Raw genomic sequence first — 15779 nt, 5'->3', positions numbered from 1 at the left:
CCAGTCTGAATTAGACAGAAAATCTTTATTACATTTTTTTCTACATATTTTTATACAAACATTTTTATTAATCCACACTGAGATTATGTAAAATATTAGCCCCAAAAATCCGCAAGTACAGCAGGAACAAATGGCCTAATTGTTAAAAAAAGAGGAGTTGGTTCAAAAGATACATTTGCCATTTACTGATTACTTAATTAATTAATTTTATTTTATCTATTTGTTTTTTAAAGCTAACTTGGTTGAAACTTGTGCCAAAAAATACAATAACCATGAGATAAGGCCCACAGAACTACAGAGATTGTCGCTAGATGATGACGTTGCTGGGCGCGCCGAGATTGATTCAGCCCAGAGGATCTGTTGTGGTTAGCTCCACGCTTAGCGACGCTGCTAACGTTGATTTTATCGAAGTTAACGGTATGTACATCATATTTTTTAGAGAGGAAGTTTCATTTTAACCCAGTTTGTGCCTGAATTTCTCTATTTACTCAAAAATGAAGCAGACACAGACGCTAGGACAGGCTGAATCTCACCGTTGAAATATTGTGCATCCTCGCTGAGACACATCCGTCTTTTAATGAACTGTCCCATTTTACTCTTCTCTATCCCCACTCAGAGATGTCCCAGCAGCCCCCACAGACCGTCCCCTCCGCCCCGGACTCTCCTGCCCTGGTGGTCACCTCTAACGTCCAGAAATATGCCATCAAGAAGAAGAAAGTGCTGAGTGCGGAGGAGCTGGAGCTGTTCGAGCTGACCCAGGCTGCAGGGATCACTGTGGACCAGGAGGTCTTCAAGTGAGTCTTCAGCTTTTCACAGTTGTCAGTCAAAGAAAATGGATTTTACTTTTGTTTTTAGTGATAAAAACCTTTATCACTTAAACTCTGTACTATTACAGGGTTGTCAAAATTTTAGAGTCTTTCAGCTTTTTGTGTTTTTGCTTTCTTCTTTAGTTCACATCTTCTTGTTTTTGTTTCCAGGATCTCATTTTTACCTAAATTTTGCGTTCTTCTTCTTTCTTCTTTGCTCCTCAGGATCATCGTGGACCTCCTGAAGATGAACGTGGCTCCTCAAGCCGTCTTTCAGACCTTGAAGGCAATGTGTGCAGGTCAGAGAGTCGCAGAAGGCTGTGGGGCTACAGAGTCCTCCAACGCCTCCCTCACCACCAGCATTACCACGGCGCCCACAGAGACCAGGGGTGAGTGCCAGGACGACTGGTTTTTATTCAGAAATTTAACCCTTTTAAAACCACAGCCTGTGAGCTCCTGTGTTCATGACTTTATTTGAATTAGTGTGTTTGCTTGGAGCAGATTGAAACAAACCCAGAAAGCTATCCCTTTCTTCAATCCCTTAAAACAAGGGTCTTCAACCTGCGGCTCTGGAGCCTCATGTGGCTCTTTGACTCCTTTGCAGTGGCTCCTTGTAGCTTTAAAAATTATAATTGAAATAAAGAATTGTTATATTTCTTACAGAGGGAATTTCCTTAACCTTTTTTCATTTTTTTTGCATGTTTTTTGATATTTTTCCAATGTAACAAAAAAAAACTTTTTTTGAAGCTTTTGCCATTTTTATTTATATTTTTTTTCAAATTTCCAAATTTCTTGAAATTCTGCAAATTTTAGCAAATTATTTAAAGTCTTTTTGTAAGCGATTTTTAAAAAATAACAATTTTTAACTTTTTTGAAAATTTAAAAAGTTTTGGCAAATTCTTGAAATTTCATAACTTTTGAAATTTGGGCAATTTTTTTGCTCATTTTTTGATTTTCTTTTTTTATTTGCAAATTTTTTTTAAGTTTAAATTTTTTGAAAAATATTGCAACATTTTTATATTTTATAAATTTTGCAAATTCTTGAAATTTTATAACTTGGAATTTTTGCTAATTTTTGAATTTTCTTTTTTATTTGCAAAATTTTTATTTTTATTTTTTTTGGAAAATATTGGAACTTTTCATTAATTTTGGTAATTCTTTTAACTCATGACATTACAGTTTTTTTTGCATTTTCTTTTAAATTCAATGAATCAATCAAAAATTAAAAACCAAGACATCACATGTGCAATTTTATTGACACCAAAAGCTTCTTTTTAAGATATATATTTAATTTACTTTTACTATTTTTAGAATTTTATCCACTTTTTGTTTTTTTGTTAGGATATCCAGACCCTCTTTAATCCAGTATTCAACCAGAGTTTAACTCTGAAGCCCCGGTCAGAGCTCACTGGGTCAGTCTGTCAGGACGGTAACCATGGAGATAAGTCATGTGACTTGCAGGTATCAGAAACCATCACTGATACTCTCACACCTTCATGTGAGGGAGGAGAGAAAAAAACATGAAAGGCAGAAATTGTTTAATAATTGTCTGTTCAGGTTTTGAGCCTCATTTTTTTGGAACAAGATTTGTGTTTGAACGTGTGTGTGTCTGTTAGAAAATGAAAATATAAAAAAGTCGAGGTCTTCAGAGCTCTGACTTCAAGAAAATGCCAGAAACTTTCACCTTCACTCTCACCTTATTTCCTCCACTGTCCTCTCTCCTCTCGCATTAAAGGCACCAAAGCCCAAAAATGTTTCTAAAAACAGAGAAAACGTAGACTTTTCTGCTTCTTCTGCCCTGGTCCCTCCAGCTGAGCCTCCTCCTCTCTGCTCTGATCAGTTTGTCTCCTTTGACTGGAAACGTGTCTCTCTGCTCCTCTTTAAACCTGATCTTCTCTGCGCTTCTTTCTTTCCTGAAGAGGACGACTCTCTGGTCTCTGGAAAGAGCCCTAAGCTCTCTGCAGCGCCCCCTCCTGCCGCGTCTGGCCCCAGAGCCACACGGGTCAACACTAAGATTGTGGTCTACGGCCCCCAAGACTCTAGTCCTGCTCACGCTCAAGGTCCCCTGTGCTGCACCGTGTCCCAGAATGCATCTGTTCATGTGTCTGCTTGCTGTCTGCAGATCCTCACTGTGTGTGTGTTAGTGTGTGTGTGTGTGTGTGTGTGTGTGTGTGTGTGTGTGTGTGTGTGTGTGTGTGTGTGTGTGTGTGTGTGTGTGTGTGTGTGTTTGCTGTACGGAGCAGGGACGTGTCCAGACCACACGCTTTGCATTCCTCATCTCACAGTGTGTGTCGAGTGTGAACTCTGTCAGTGCATGGGTGTGTGAGCATGCACGTGTGTGTGTGTCAAGTAGAAAGACTGTTAGATATCTGAGTGGGTTTATTTCTTCTGATTTTACTCAGTAATCTATAACTGATTGTGTATTCATTGAGATTAGAACAAATTAATACAGTTAAATCATTAAAGTGGCTGTGAGGACTCTCCGTTCACAGCGACACCACCGTTATAACGTGACTCTGAACAAGGCGTGTGTTTGTTTTGAAATGAATGGAGGTCAGAGTTTCTTTTTAACTCGATTTTTCTTTGTTTAAGACGACTAAATACTGGACACAACTCCATGAGGGTAGGTGTTTATCAACGCTTTGAAACGTGACAACAAGCTAACTTTGTCAGTTTGTACTAGGGGTGGGTTCGAGTAATCGAGTACTCGAATACTCGCCGTTGACCCGTGCATTTTATTTTGTTTAACCTTTATTTAAGCAGATGAAACCCACTGAGATCAAGATCTGTTTCCCAAAGCTGAAGTGGCCTAGAGGTCAGCAGCACACGTCATTAAAAACAAACTGAGTGGAGTCGGTAAACAATAAGTTAGAATACACACGTTTTTATGAAAGCCTGGTGTTTTTCAATAAAGTGCAGTAACTTAAACATTAAAACAATTCAGAAACACAGACTCTGTTCAGTGGTTTCATGATGTTAATCTATCAGTGTGGACCCAAACCAGCTCTGAGAGCTTCAGATCAGTCTGTGACTGAACGCGATGAACAGAGAGGAACAGAGAGATGGAGGATTTCACAGGACGTCAGGCAAAACAGCTTTTATATCGCTGAAGAAAAGTCCAGAAATAAGCTTCAACTTAGCCAAGAAGAGCCTTTTAAAGCCAGTGTGTCTATATGAGCGCACTCAGGGCGGCATAACAAACGCAGAATCGTCTGCTGCAACCGACATGTCAGTCAAGAAAAGTGACGTCTGGAAAAACTTTGACAAGAACAATTAAACGCGACGAAGCCGGCGCAAAGTGACCTCTGCAGAGAACGACATCTACAAAAGTTTAAAAAAGTGGGACTTTAAGACTTTAATCCAGGAGGTGTGTGTCCATCAGATCCTGTTTTTGTTTACAGTTCAAACAAACATGTAAACAATCTGTGGGTATTCGATAATTGGATATTTAAAATGTAAGAATACAGAATTTATTGTAAATTCCCATTCTTAGTTTGTGCCAAAGTTAAGCCTTTAGCTCATGTTTTAGCTCGTGTTTTAGCCTTTAGCTCATGTTTTAGCTCGCGTTTCAGCCTTAAGCTCATGTTTAGCCTTAAGCTCACGTTTTAGCTCGCATTTTAGCTTTGAGCTAGTGTTTTAGCCCTTAGCTCGTGTTTTAGCTTGTATTTTAGCCTTGAGCTTGTGTTTTAGCCTTGAACTCTTGTTTAGCCTTTAGCTCTTGTTTTAGCTCGCATTTTAGCTTTGAGCTAGTGTTAAGCCCTTAGCTTGTGTTTTAGCTCGTATTTTAGCCTTGAGCTCGTGTTTTAGCCTTGAGTTCGTGTGTTAGCCTTTAGCTTGTGCTCTATCTCTCTCCTGTTTCTCTTTCTTCTGCTCGTCTGTCCTTTTTCTGTCTGACAGTTAGGCTCCAGTGTCCACCATCACTACAGAATTAATCACAGAAATCGTTTTCAGAAAAACACAGATCTCTCTTTAGAAATAAACTTTATTGTTGCTGATAATCTCATGTTTAAGTCTGGATCAGGATCAGGCAGATATCTAGAAGAGACTTTTTCAGGCTCACTCAGAAACTCCTCACAGCCCCTTTAAAAGGAGAAATTTGGACCCAGTTTAGGTCAGTTTCTCTAAAATCTCTAGAAAATAAGATTATAACCAGACCAAAGGAAATCACGCGAGGATGTTCAGTTAGCTGTTTGACTGTTTTGTTATTGGTAAATTTAATCGTCTCCTTCTTGTCCAGGATCGTTTTTTAGGAGTAACTCATTTTCTCCTCATGTCCATTCGGAGGGAGCTCAACGCTCTTGTTTTTTACTGAATGGAAATGAGGAGCTGTAGAAAGTGAATCCATCTTATTTCTCCTCACGTCTCGTCTTTGACATGGCTCCTCCCATTTCCATGTCCCATCGTTGCTCCATCGTTGCTCCTGCGTGTGTTCAGCTCCAGTCCTGGACTCCTTGAGTCCGTCAGCGCTCTAACCACCTCTGTTTTCTGGCTTTGTGTGTCGGCAGTTCGCAGCAAAGCCGGAGCCAGCCACAGCGAGAAGAGCAGAGAGGCCTCCAGCCAGAGGGTGCAGCGGCAGCCCAGCGCCACAAGGGGGCAGAAGACTAAAAGCTCAGGCAGCAGCAGCTCCTCCTCACAGATTAACTCCACATGAGACTCAGATCCATGACTCTGTTTGTAAATATGTTTCTGTACAGTGAATCTTTCTGTGTTGGATGATTTAAGATGCTTGTTTACCTCAAATATGGAATAAAAATCATTTCCTGTTTGGAGTTTTTTCTGTCCTTGTTGAGTTTTGTGATTAACCGTGGTGCTCACTTTCTGCTTATAGCCATAAATGTAGGATTTAAAAGAATATTATTAATATTATTTATTTTGTAGTAATAGGAGAAACTGAGTGTTAAAAAGTAAAAGGACAGAAGAGCAGAAGAAAGCTAAACTGTAGAGAGATAGAGCACGAGCTAAAACTGTTTGTGCTAATGTTCATTTTAACACGCATGCAGCAGTTATCCACGCCACAAACTGAGTTCACAAAGTTTTTTGTTGTCACGTTTCATAGCAATAAACAAAAACATTACCTCATTGCTTTGCATGCTGGGAAAAGTAGTCCTGAACAAAGAAAAGTGGTGTAGAAAAGATGACCTGCCCTACGAACTCAGGGCTTTACAGCAGGGGGTGACGGGGATCATGGGATACTGAGTTTTCACACTACCAAGTCTGGCCACAGGTGTCACTGTAATTAATGCTAACCAGGAAGTACAACGACCAGCTAAAAGCTCTTCACTGGAGTCATATCAGATGTGGATATATGATCTTTATATTATTATTGTTGTTGTTAAAGATGCTCTGACGCCTTTTGAGTACGCACTGATACGAAGTACCGATACCACGAGTACTTTTGATACATAAAATTTAAATTATCAATGACAGGTCATTTTGAACAAAGACAGCTCAATCACTCTGACATTAGTTCAGGTAGTTTTGTTTTTATTAAGGAAACCAGGGAAAATGTGGAGATATCAGCCCTTACATTTAACTCTTATCAGCTGTTTCTTTTTCTTTTTTTTTTTTTTTCAACATTCTTTTTTATTGAATTTTTGGCACAAAGTTATATCATTTTCACATTGGAAAATCATAACATTACGAAGAATAAAGGTGTGCGTATTTACAAACATACATAATCGTAGACATATATGCATAACCCCCCCCCCCCCCCCCCCCCCCCAAAAAAAAGGCCATATCTGCATAAAGTTTTTCAAAATATAAGAAAAAAAAATGACAGAAAATAATTCAATAAAAAAATAATTAAATGTTTAAAATATTTAGAGAAAAGGAAAAGAAAATAATCTATACACACATACATACACATTCAAAGTAATAGTAATAACAATAATAACGAGAAAATTAATTAATAATAAAATACCGTTATAAGAATTAGAAGAGTTAAGTGAAACAATCACAGTTAAAAAAATAAATAAATAAAAGCTGTTTTTGTTTTTACCGTCATATTTGTCCAAACAAATGAACCTGAAATGGCACCAGATATTAAAATGAACAAGAAACTGAAGAAGAAAAAAAGGTGGGATGGTTATTTTTTCATCACTGATTTTGTAAAAGTTTGGGGATTTATTCTCCTGCTCTTCATCTGTCCGCCACCAGATGGCAGTATGAGCACGCTGCAGCATCACCCAGCAGGTCTTTTTTTTCTTTTTTTGTGAATCTGCGTACTATCATGAATGAAAGTGTTTGTGGAATAAATGCATAAGTGAAACAAAGCGTGCTCTCATTCAGAAACCCAGGGCCCGTCCACCTGCAGGGAGAAACCTTCTGCAGGGCCGTCTGCAGGGAGAAGCCGTCTGCAGGGCCGTCTGCAGAGCCGTCTGCAGGGCCGTCTGCAGGGCCGCGTGTGACTGCAGGTCTTTTATGTGGCCGTTTGTCCTGTTTATGTGCTCCTGCCTCTCCTCTCTGCTCCTCTCCTCTCCTCTGCGCTCTGCATTGATGGCAGCCTGCCTGTAATTGATGGCACCTTATTGCCGTGGTGTAGCAGGTTTAATGGGGCTTGACAGAGCAAGGGAAAGCAGCATGCAACCAGGGAGGGAACTTAACCCTTTCACACCGCCTCCCTGCGCGGCCCTCGCCTTGTTTTCCTCTCATTCTTTAATAACCCCCCCTGCAGGGCATGCAAACACAGAGCAGGACACAAACCAGCCTCCTGGTATGAGTGGTCATGCTAATGGCGGCTTGCTTCCCGATCAAGGCGCGCTCAGACGCCCCTCTGACTCCACTTCCCAAAATAAACACTCGCCAGCTGTTTGCGCTCGCTGCTGCTTTGCTTGGAGGGAACCTAAATGTGTTTGACAAAGCTAAACAGCTGGGAATTTATTCCTCCAACTCCACTTCTGCACTTCCTGACGCGGCCTCTAGGGGCCACTGTGGCTGCACACACACACACACACACACACACACACACACACACACACACTGTGGTGCTGTGGTTTTCCATAGGCATCCGCTCTGCTGCGTTTTTTGGATGTGTTTATTTTGTTATGAGGGAATTTCATCGCAAGCGTGGACTCCTCCATTAAACGGCAGTGTTATCTTTCACTCGTGTGTGTGTGAGTGTGTGAGTGTGTGTGTGTGTCCACGCTACACGCACCATTAATCAATAGAGACGATGAAATGATGCCATTGTGTGCGAGGCAAGGCCCGGCGTGTTGAATAATGAGAGAGTCAAAGCTGTTGGCGAATCATTAAAGCAAGGTGTGGGTCTGCGCCGCGCTCTCACACCCGCTCCCTCCGAGCTGCTCCCAGGTGACAGCAAACTGGGGAGAGACACTATTTTAGGAGCTGGTATCACACCTCTCTCCTCCTCTTTTCTCCCAAACCCCGTCATTTCTATTCCCCGCTGAACGTGTCTCTGTGAGAGCCCTCGGTGCTGGAATATCATCCTGTTTCCTCTCCTCCTCCTCCTCCTCCTCCTCCTCCTCCTCCTCTCTCGGGTATTATCCTCTCCTCTGAACTCTGGGTCCACATTTCTCTCTGAATTTATAGGCCACTTTCCCTCACTTGTTGTCCTCCCTCCTCTAACCTCTCTCCTCTCCATCATCACACCCTCCTCCTCCTCCTCCTCCTGCCATCACCCTCCTTGCCAGGGCTGGCTGCAGATTGGCTATTTCCTGCACGCGCTCAGTAGAGCCCTTATCAGAGGTAGAGTGCTGATTGTTGGTCTGTCTCTCAGGCTGACTGACAGTTGGGGCTGCGCTGCTGAAATGCCTGATTTGGTCAATGTTTGTCTGTGGGGCCTTATCTCCACGCCTTATATTAACTGCCCTGACAGTATGTGCAGGCAGTCCCTCTCCATCTTGTTGCTCCCCTCCTCCTCCTCCTCCTCCTCCTCCTCCTCCATCCTCTGTCTCTATCTCCATTCACTCTGTAGTCTCTGCTACGCTCCACAGTCTTTCAACCAGCAGCTAAACACTCCTCCTCCTCTTCCTCCTCCTCCTCCTGGAGCATCCGTCTTCCTCTCGTATCTGGATCAGCATCTTCATCGTAAACATCGATTCATTTCTTATGCAGCTTAATTTCTGCTGCTGGAGGTGGAAAGCCACACAAATACAAACTATTTCTCAGATTTCTCAGATTTCTCATCATTTTTAAATTATAAAGGGCTGAAAAAATTGGTTTTAAATTCATCTGAAGCTTTTGTTTCCAGGAACAATGCCCCGGCTCCTCCACAGACGAGCAAATATTAAAAAATTATAACCTCTCTCTTAAAAATAGTCTGACTGAAGCTGTTTGCAGGATTTACTTTGTCTGATCCAGAATAAAAAGTAATCATCTGCAGGACCAGGGCCAGCACTTCACAATCTGAGGCCACGACGAGTCCCCGTTGAGGAATTTCCTAAAATATGTCGAAATCATTTAGAAATAGTGCAGTTTTAACATTTAATCTGGTTTAAATCCTGTTTTCTGTGAGTTTCATTAGAATAAAGTCTGTTTTAAAGAGAATATATCCAAAAAGCTGTACTAATATACAGATACTGGGAAGTGTCCCATTTTTATACCACTGATTTAATAAAAGACAGGCATTTACAGCTCAGTTGTTTGATTAAAACCTGAAAAACTGGACTAATCTAACTTATTTAACTCTGCAGAGGAAATTTAGACCACCGTGAATAAAAATGTACAAAAAAAAGTCAAAATGCTTTTTTTCTGGGAAAAATATTTCAAAATAAATAAATGAAATAAATCAGTCAATATTCTTCTGTGATGGTGATAGTTAAATAAAGATTTATTATTTGTATCAATTCATGCTTCAATCTGTTTCATTTCATCATAACATGCAGGCCTGGCCTTCATACGACAGAATAATATAGAATAATTTATGTATTGTTTCAAGTAAATAATGCAAAAGATACCCCCCCCCCCCCCAAAAAAATAAATAAATAAATAAATAAATAAATAAATGAATAAAATTAATTAATTAATAAAAATAAAATTAATTAATTAATTAATTAAGAATAAAATTAAATAAAATAAATAATTAAAATGCATGCTAAATCCCAATCGCAATATTGGTCAGATTATTTTCCAAATCCGTTCAGTCCTATATCAGAATTAATCAGAGCCACTTTCCCCCGACTAGTCTAGAACATCTTTTTTTGTAAGAAATCAAAAGATAAACTGAGCCTGGATTGCTTGAATTTATTTTTATTTTAATTATTATTTGTATTATAATTATTATTTTTTTTTTATCATTATTGTTACTTTTATCATTATTTTCATAATTATTTTTTTTAGATATTATCATTATTATATCACTGTCATTATTATTATTTTTATAATTATTATTTATCATTATTATTGTTATCATTATCATTATTGTTATTATTATTAGAATAATTATTTTATTATAATTTTTACTATTATAATAATAATCATTATTTTTATCATTATTTTCATAATTACTTTTTATTTTTATTCACAATATTATTATATCACTGTCATTATTATTATTTTTATTATTATTATTATTATTATTATTATTATTATTATTATTATTATTATTGTTATTGTTATTATTATTATTATTATTTTTATTATTATTATTATGATACACAGAAATGAATATGTTAAATTGAAAAACCTTGAGATTTAATTCAAAGAAACTAATTTTAATCCCCACTTAAACATTGTATTGTTTCAAAACTGAAAGACATCCATCCTTAGTGATGTTCCTGGAGTTTTGTAGGTGATGAGGAGGAACTCAAAGTGCATTCTGGGATGCGTGGGAAGCCACTAAAGGTCGACCTCAGGGTAAAAAAAAAAAAAAGCCTGAGCTGGTTTTCTTCAAACAGACCTCCTGAAGTTTCAGGTCCTCTCTCTCAGTCTGTGTTCGTCTTTACGTGTTGGAGCTTCCTCACAGTTAAAGAGAAAAGCTGTCGGCTTGTCACACTCTGTTGATCCAGTCATGATAAACCTCCTCCATCGTCTCTCCATCGTCTGAAATGATCATCAGAAGAAATGATCTCGTCCAATCAGCAGCTCTGCTCGTGTAGAGAGATCAACACAGGAACATGAGAGCAGTGAAACCCTCTGTGGTTTAATGTCCTCTCTGTGTTCCTGTAGAAACGCCCTCCCTGAGTCAGACGGCAGACTCTACCTGCTCCAAAGATCTGCTTTGAGACGGGCAGCGAGGAGGAAACACGGCCTCTTAGCTTTACTTATTTATTTGCTTTATTAGCGCGGAGCTGCTCATTGAGTCTGTTAATAGCAGCTGTGGGAACAAATAGAGTTCACACTCAGTGGGACCCCTGTTGTGTGACAGACTGTCAGGTTACACACACACACACACACACTGATACACACACGGTGAGAGTTGGTGCACAGCTGCCTGAGGAGCGTCTCAGATTAATTGTTGAGCGCTGCTCACAGTGTTACAGTAGAAAGGTGCTGCTAAGCTGTGTCAACAGTCTGCTTTCATAAAGACGCCAGGTGTGACACACGTTTAGCTCGCTGTAAACCTCCTTTATTCCTCTGATGTGTCTGAGTTTTGTTTCACCGCGCCGTGGACTTTTGTTTGGTCCAAACCTTTATTTTCAACCTTTTTCTGCATCATAATAAAACACACAGCAGCTCCGGTTAGAGCCACGCTGAGGAAACGATTCCTGATGGTTTTTCTCAAAGTGGTACTTCACGTCTCACTGCTGATCTTTCCTTGTAAAGAAGGTTTTTTTGGTTTATTGTTGGAAAGAAATCCTCCTCCTTCCATTTAACCACAGCAAGGTAAGACGAGTTTCTTCATTGTGCTCTGAAAGTTAAGTAAAAGTCAAGAGTTTCATATTTTCAGTTCATTATTGTGTTGGAGTCTCATTGTGTGACAGGATCGGGCTCTTTAACCTCGTGAACACTCGGTGTTTTCAACAAAATATGGAGTTTGGGCAGAGTAAGAATCTCTAAAACATAAAAACTTGAATCCAGACTCTCCCTGAATACTTTGACCCCAGAGGAGCGTTCAGTCACTGGGTCACAGAGCATCCTAACCGCTGCTCCTAGGGAAGAGGATCAAGGAAACATCTGAGGAGACAAAGTTAAAAACAATAACTGGTTTAAAAACAGTCCGTGAGTCTTTACCTGTCTGAACTGATTCAGTAATCTGCAGTTGTTGTTTCATGAATCACTTCCTGTAACTGATACAGAGCAGACTGAGGTGATGTCACATGACCAAACTGACGCCGCCATGGCGCAGAGTGAGCGCTCTGTAGCATGTTGACGTGGTCCATATCTCAGAAAGTCATCCTGTCTGCAAAGCTTCCCGTCATCAGCTGTTTTTATGAAGCCCTCCTTTGCATTTTGGTTCCAAGCGTTCTGGAAGCCTCCTCCACTGTTGCCACACAGGGATGGGTACCAAATAAGTTACTTTTATAGGTACAGACTGAATTCTGTCAAATGACGATGAAGTTTCATTCACTTTGGAACCAAAAGGATACCTGTATGAACCGGAGCACACAGAAGAGGAGCTGCTACAGATGGAGACTGAAAGGAATACAGAGGAAACATCCACGGACACTGGACATTGAGATAAAGTCAGAAATACTCAGTGGTGTAAATGTCTGAGCTGTGACTCAATGGCCACAGATGCTGAGTGTTACTGCTGTCACGAGTGGAACTTGGTTACAGACACTCTTCAGGATTTGTCTGAGTTAGAGGACACTGCTGGCTCTCAAGCCGTCTGTATAACTCATCACACAGATTTCCCTGCTCTTCTGAATTCTGGAGTGTCCTGTAACAACAACAACAACAACAACAACAACAACAGTCGTGGCAGCAGTAACACTCAGCATCTTCAGTCTCCATCTGTAGCAGCTCCTCTTCTGTGTGCTCCGGTTCATACAGGTATCCTTTTGGTTCCAAAGTGAATGAAACTTCATCGTCGCTGTCATAGTCACTCATTTTGAATTTCCTACGCTGCCTCAAAATCCTTAGAGTACAAACAAAAGAATTACGATACTTGATCAAACTTACACGAGGCTAAAACCGGCGCTCGAAGCATAGCTTGTTTACATTCCCTACAGCTGAAAGGAGGAGGGGGGACGGAGCGCACTAGCGCTGCTAGGACACATGAGTTAGTTAGGTCCAGATAAATGTTTATATTTCCGAAGACTTAATGCACTTAAAAAATATTTTATGTATCGTACTCTTAAACTGTGGTGTTACTTTTTGATTTTAGTTCTTGTAGGCAGAGAAAATAGCCTTTGAATTTCGTACCGTCTGTCCCTGTTAGCGTCTATTTCCTCGTCACCATCGATTACAGTTTGTGTCTTACTGAGGGAGAGGAGACAACTTTCTACTGTATCTAATGTCCTTAGTGGTCACATAGAGCTCATACAACCCCACATCAGAAAAACTGAACTATCCCTTTAAGTACCAAGAAATCCTTGCTACCCATTACATTCCAAACCATAAAAGAGGGCAAATTCTTCAGCAGGATGGCGCTCCTTCTCACACTTCAAATCAAATCAAATCAAATCAAGTTTATTTATAAAGCACTTTTCATACATTAAAAGAAATGCAGCACAAAGTGCTATACATGTTAAAAACAGTCCCCGCCCCCCCATTCAAACTCCACCCCAAAGCACCACCCACCCACCCACCCACACACACACATATACACACACACACACACACTCACACACACACACACACACACACACACACACACACACACACACACACACACACACACACACACACACACACACATACATATGCACACACAATACATGATTTTAATGTGTAGATATAAAATCGTGTGGCTGAGTACAGAGGAGCCAGGTCAGGAAACGCCAGGAGGCCGACTGCACTGGGCGGCGTCCACAGTCTAAAGCCAGGACGCCTCCACCCGGGCATGCCTCGCTACAGGACCAGCGAGGGGCCCACTGCAGCAAAACGCTGCTGCAGACCCCCACCTGGCCAAGACGACGCCCGCCACAGACAGAGACATCCCAGCCAGAGCCAACAGCGGCCCCCAGTGCAGGCAGCCCCCTGCTGAGGAAACACTGGAGATATGGAGTAGAAACATAAAACTACATATGCTAAGAATCATAAAATGAATAAAATAAATAAATAAATAAAACACTAGTAAATGAAATAAATAGTAATAGAATAAGAGTAACAAGTAAAAAGGCGAGATTATATAAATAAATAAAATTAAAAAAATAAATAATAACAGATAAAAATATGGGATTAATTAAATGCTAAATTAAAAAGGTGGGTCTTGAGTCTACTTTTAAAAATATGAACATTCTCTGCAGCCCTCAGGTCCTCTGGCAGGCTGTTCCACAGACGGGGGCCATAATGTTGGAAAGATGCCTCACCGTAAGTCCGTGTTCGAGCTTTAGGGATTATTAAGAGGCCAGTGCCAGAGGATCTCAGGGTCCGCGAGGGTTCATATGGTAAAAGTAGTTCTGAAAGATAAGAAGGTCCAAGACCCCTAAGACATTTAAAAACCATTAAAAGAACCTTGAAATCAATCCTAAAACACACAGGGAGCCAATGCAGTGATTTTAAAACCAGGGTAATGTGAGCCCACCTTCTGGTCTTCGTCAGCACACGTGCTGCTGAATTCTGTAATAATTGTAAACTTGAGATGTTTCTTTTTGGAAGACCAGAAAGCAGGGCGTTACAATAGTCAATACGACTGGAGATAAAAGCATGCATTAGCGTCTCTGTGTTAGCCCGGGAGAGAAACGGGTCTTCAGTCTCCACATCAAAGTTCCTGAAAGCGAAGAAAGTCAAGGTGCTCCAGGACTGGCCAGCTCAATCACCAGACATGCAAGACAGCATTCTTTGCTATTCCAGATGATTTCATCCATAAGACGAGACGAATGGATGCAGTTCTCCAAGCTCATGGGGGTCATACACGATACTACTTCTTCTTAGCCCTGACTTTATATTCTGGTGTTAATGTAACATTTTTAAGTTTTCAAAATTAATATTTGAGCTGTTTTGTACATTATTTTTGAAAGGGACGAGACTTTTGCCACAGCAAAATCTGACCTGCCTGTCTTCATTAAATTGTAAGAAAAACAACGCATGATCCAAATTTAATTTTTCCACAACTAGAATAATCTAGAGGTCTTTGTCTTTCATATGAGCCATTTCTGATTCCAATTTATCAAGTACAGGTCAAGTCATTGTTTGCTGTTTCTGCAACTTGAAAGGGGTGACAGGACTTCTGGAGGGGACTGTACTTTCAAGGCAATAAATCGGGCTTCACGTATTATCGTGAACTGACCCTCGAGCGTTCGCTGGTCTGGCCTGCGCCATCTTGGTGAGCTACGCGGTTTCTACAGTTGTTTCCATGACAAGCTGACTACACCTTTAACCTCAAACATTTTTGATATTTCATTCTGATTATGAAAAAAGATTTATCCTGATTTTATCATTATTTATTTTTTACATGGTCTTGTCAGGCTGTTTAGCGGTTTATGTCCCACTCCATGGAGTCTATTTGCAGCGTGTTGTTCCTCCATGAAGGCAAAGTGCGCGAGCTGTTGAAAGAAGACGGAGAGCTAACAATCACTTCTCTGCAAATTATGATCTGCTAATTGTTGACTGAAGAATAAACAAGGAAGAAAAGACGAGTTTAATCACTTCCCAATTACCGCGCTTCCAGAGGTGTCCGCCGTGCATGTGTACGTTAGCACGCTCCAAATTCCCTTTAATTAAAGCAGAGCCAGAGGTTGATGTAGCATCTATCTTTGTCTCAGTCGCGTTTCATGAATTTTCCATCCCGCCTATTTCAGCTGTGAAGATTTTAATTGCCTTTAATTATGCGGTTTTAATTAATACACCTTCGCTTTGCAGTTTGGGAACTTTTCAACCTGCTGGGATCGAGTTGTTTTCTGCTTTTGTTGTTCGTCCGTCGCTCGTTGGATCGAATCAGCGGAAGAAACAAACTCTCTGTGAAAAAGT

General features: G+C 40.4%; 1 protein-coding gene across 2 annotated transcripts; it reads left to right on the top strand.

The window, feature by feature from the left end:
* The first annotated feature begins 298 nt into the window (after positions 1–298).
* On the top strand, positions 299–5550 carry mzt2b (mitotic spindle organizing protein 2B). 2 transcript variants are annotated; one of them, XM_074690441.1, is made up of 5 exons: positions 299–417; positions 617–794; positions 1032–1195; positions 2726–2866; positions 5312–5550. In XM_074690441.1, exons 1-5 carry the CDS (start codon positions 312–314, stop codon positions 5455–5457), a joined length of 735 nt encoding a protein of 244 aa, XP_074546542.1. In that variant the 5' UTR covers positions 299–311; the 3' UTR covers positions 5458–5550. The 2 variants fall into 2 exon arrangements, with proteins under 2 accessions (XP_074546542.1, XP_074546543.1); XM_074690442.1 differs by lacking the exon at positions 2726–2866 and having other exon boundaries at positions 300–417; positions 5312–5547.
* Positions 5551–15779: the final 10229 nt, after the last annotated feature.

Source organism: Halichoeres trimaculatus, unplaced genomic scaffold, assembly GCF_033239565.1.
Source record: "Halichoeres trimaculatus isolate MK-OKI-2021-1 unplaced genomic scaffold, fHalTri1.1 fHalTri1_scaffold_16, whole genome shotgun sequence".
In the NCBI taxonomy this organism is placed as follows: Eukaryota; Metazoa; Chordata; class Actinopteri; order Labriformes; family Labridae; genus Halichoeres; species Halichoeres trimaculatus.
The sequence above is the reverse complement of the archived record's forward strand: the minus strand, read 5'-3'. Positions and strand labels throughout refer to the sequence as shown.

Excerpts from the sequence above, each read along its gene's own strand:
- mzt2b (XM_074690441.1), top strand. The coding sequence starts at position 312 with ATGATGACGTTGCTGGGCGCGCCGAGATTGATTCAGCCCAGAGGATCT. Across the intron at positions 418-616 it reads TGATTTTATCGAAGTTAACG|AGATGTCCCAGCAGCCCCCA; the intron begins GTATGTACATCA and ends ATCCCCACTCAG. Across the intron at positions 795-1,031 it reads GTGGACCAGGAGGTCTTCAA|GATCATCGTGGACCTCCTGA; the intron begins GTGAGTCTTCAG and ends TTTGCTCCTCAG.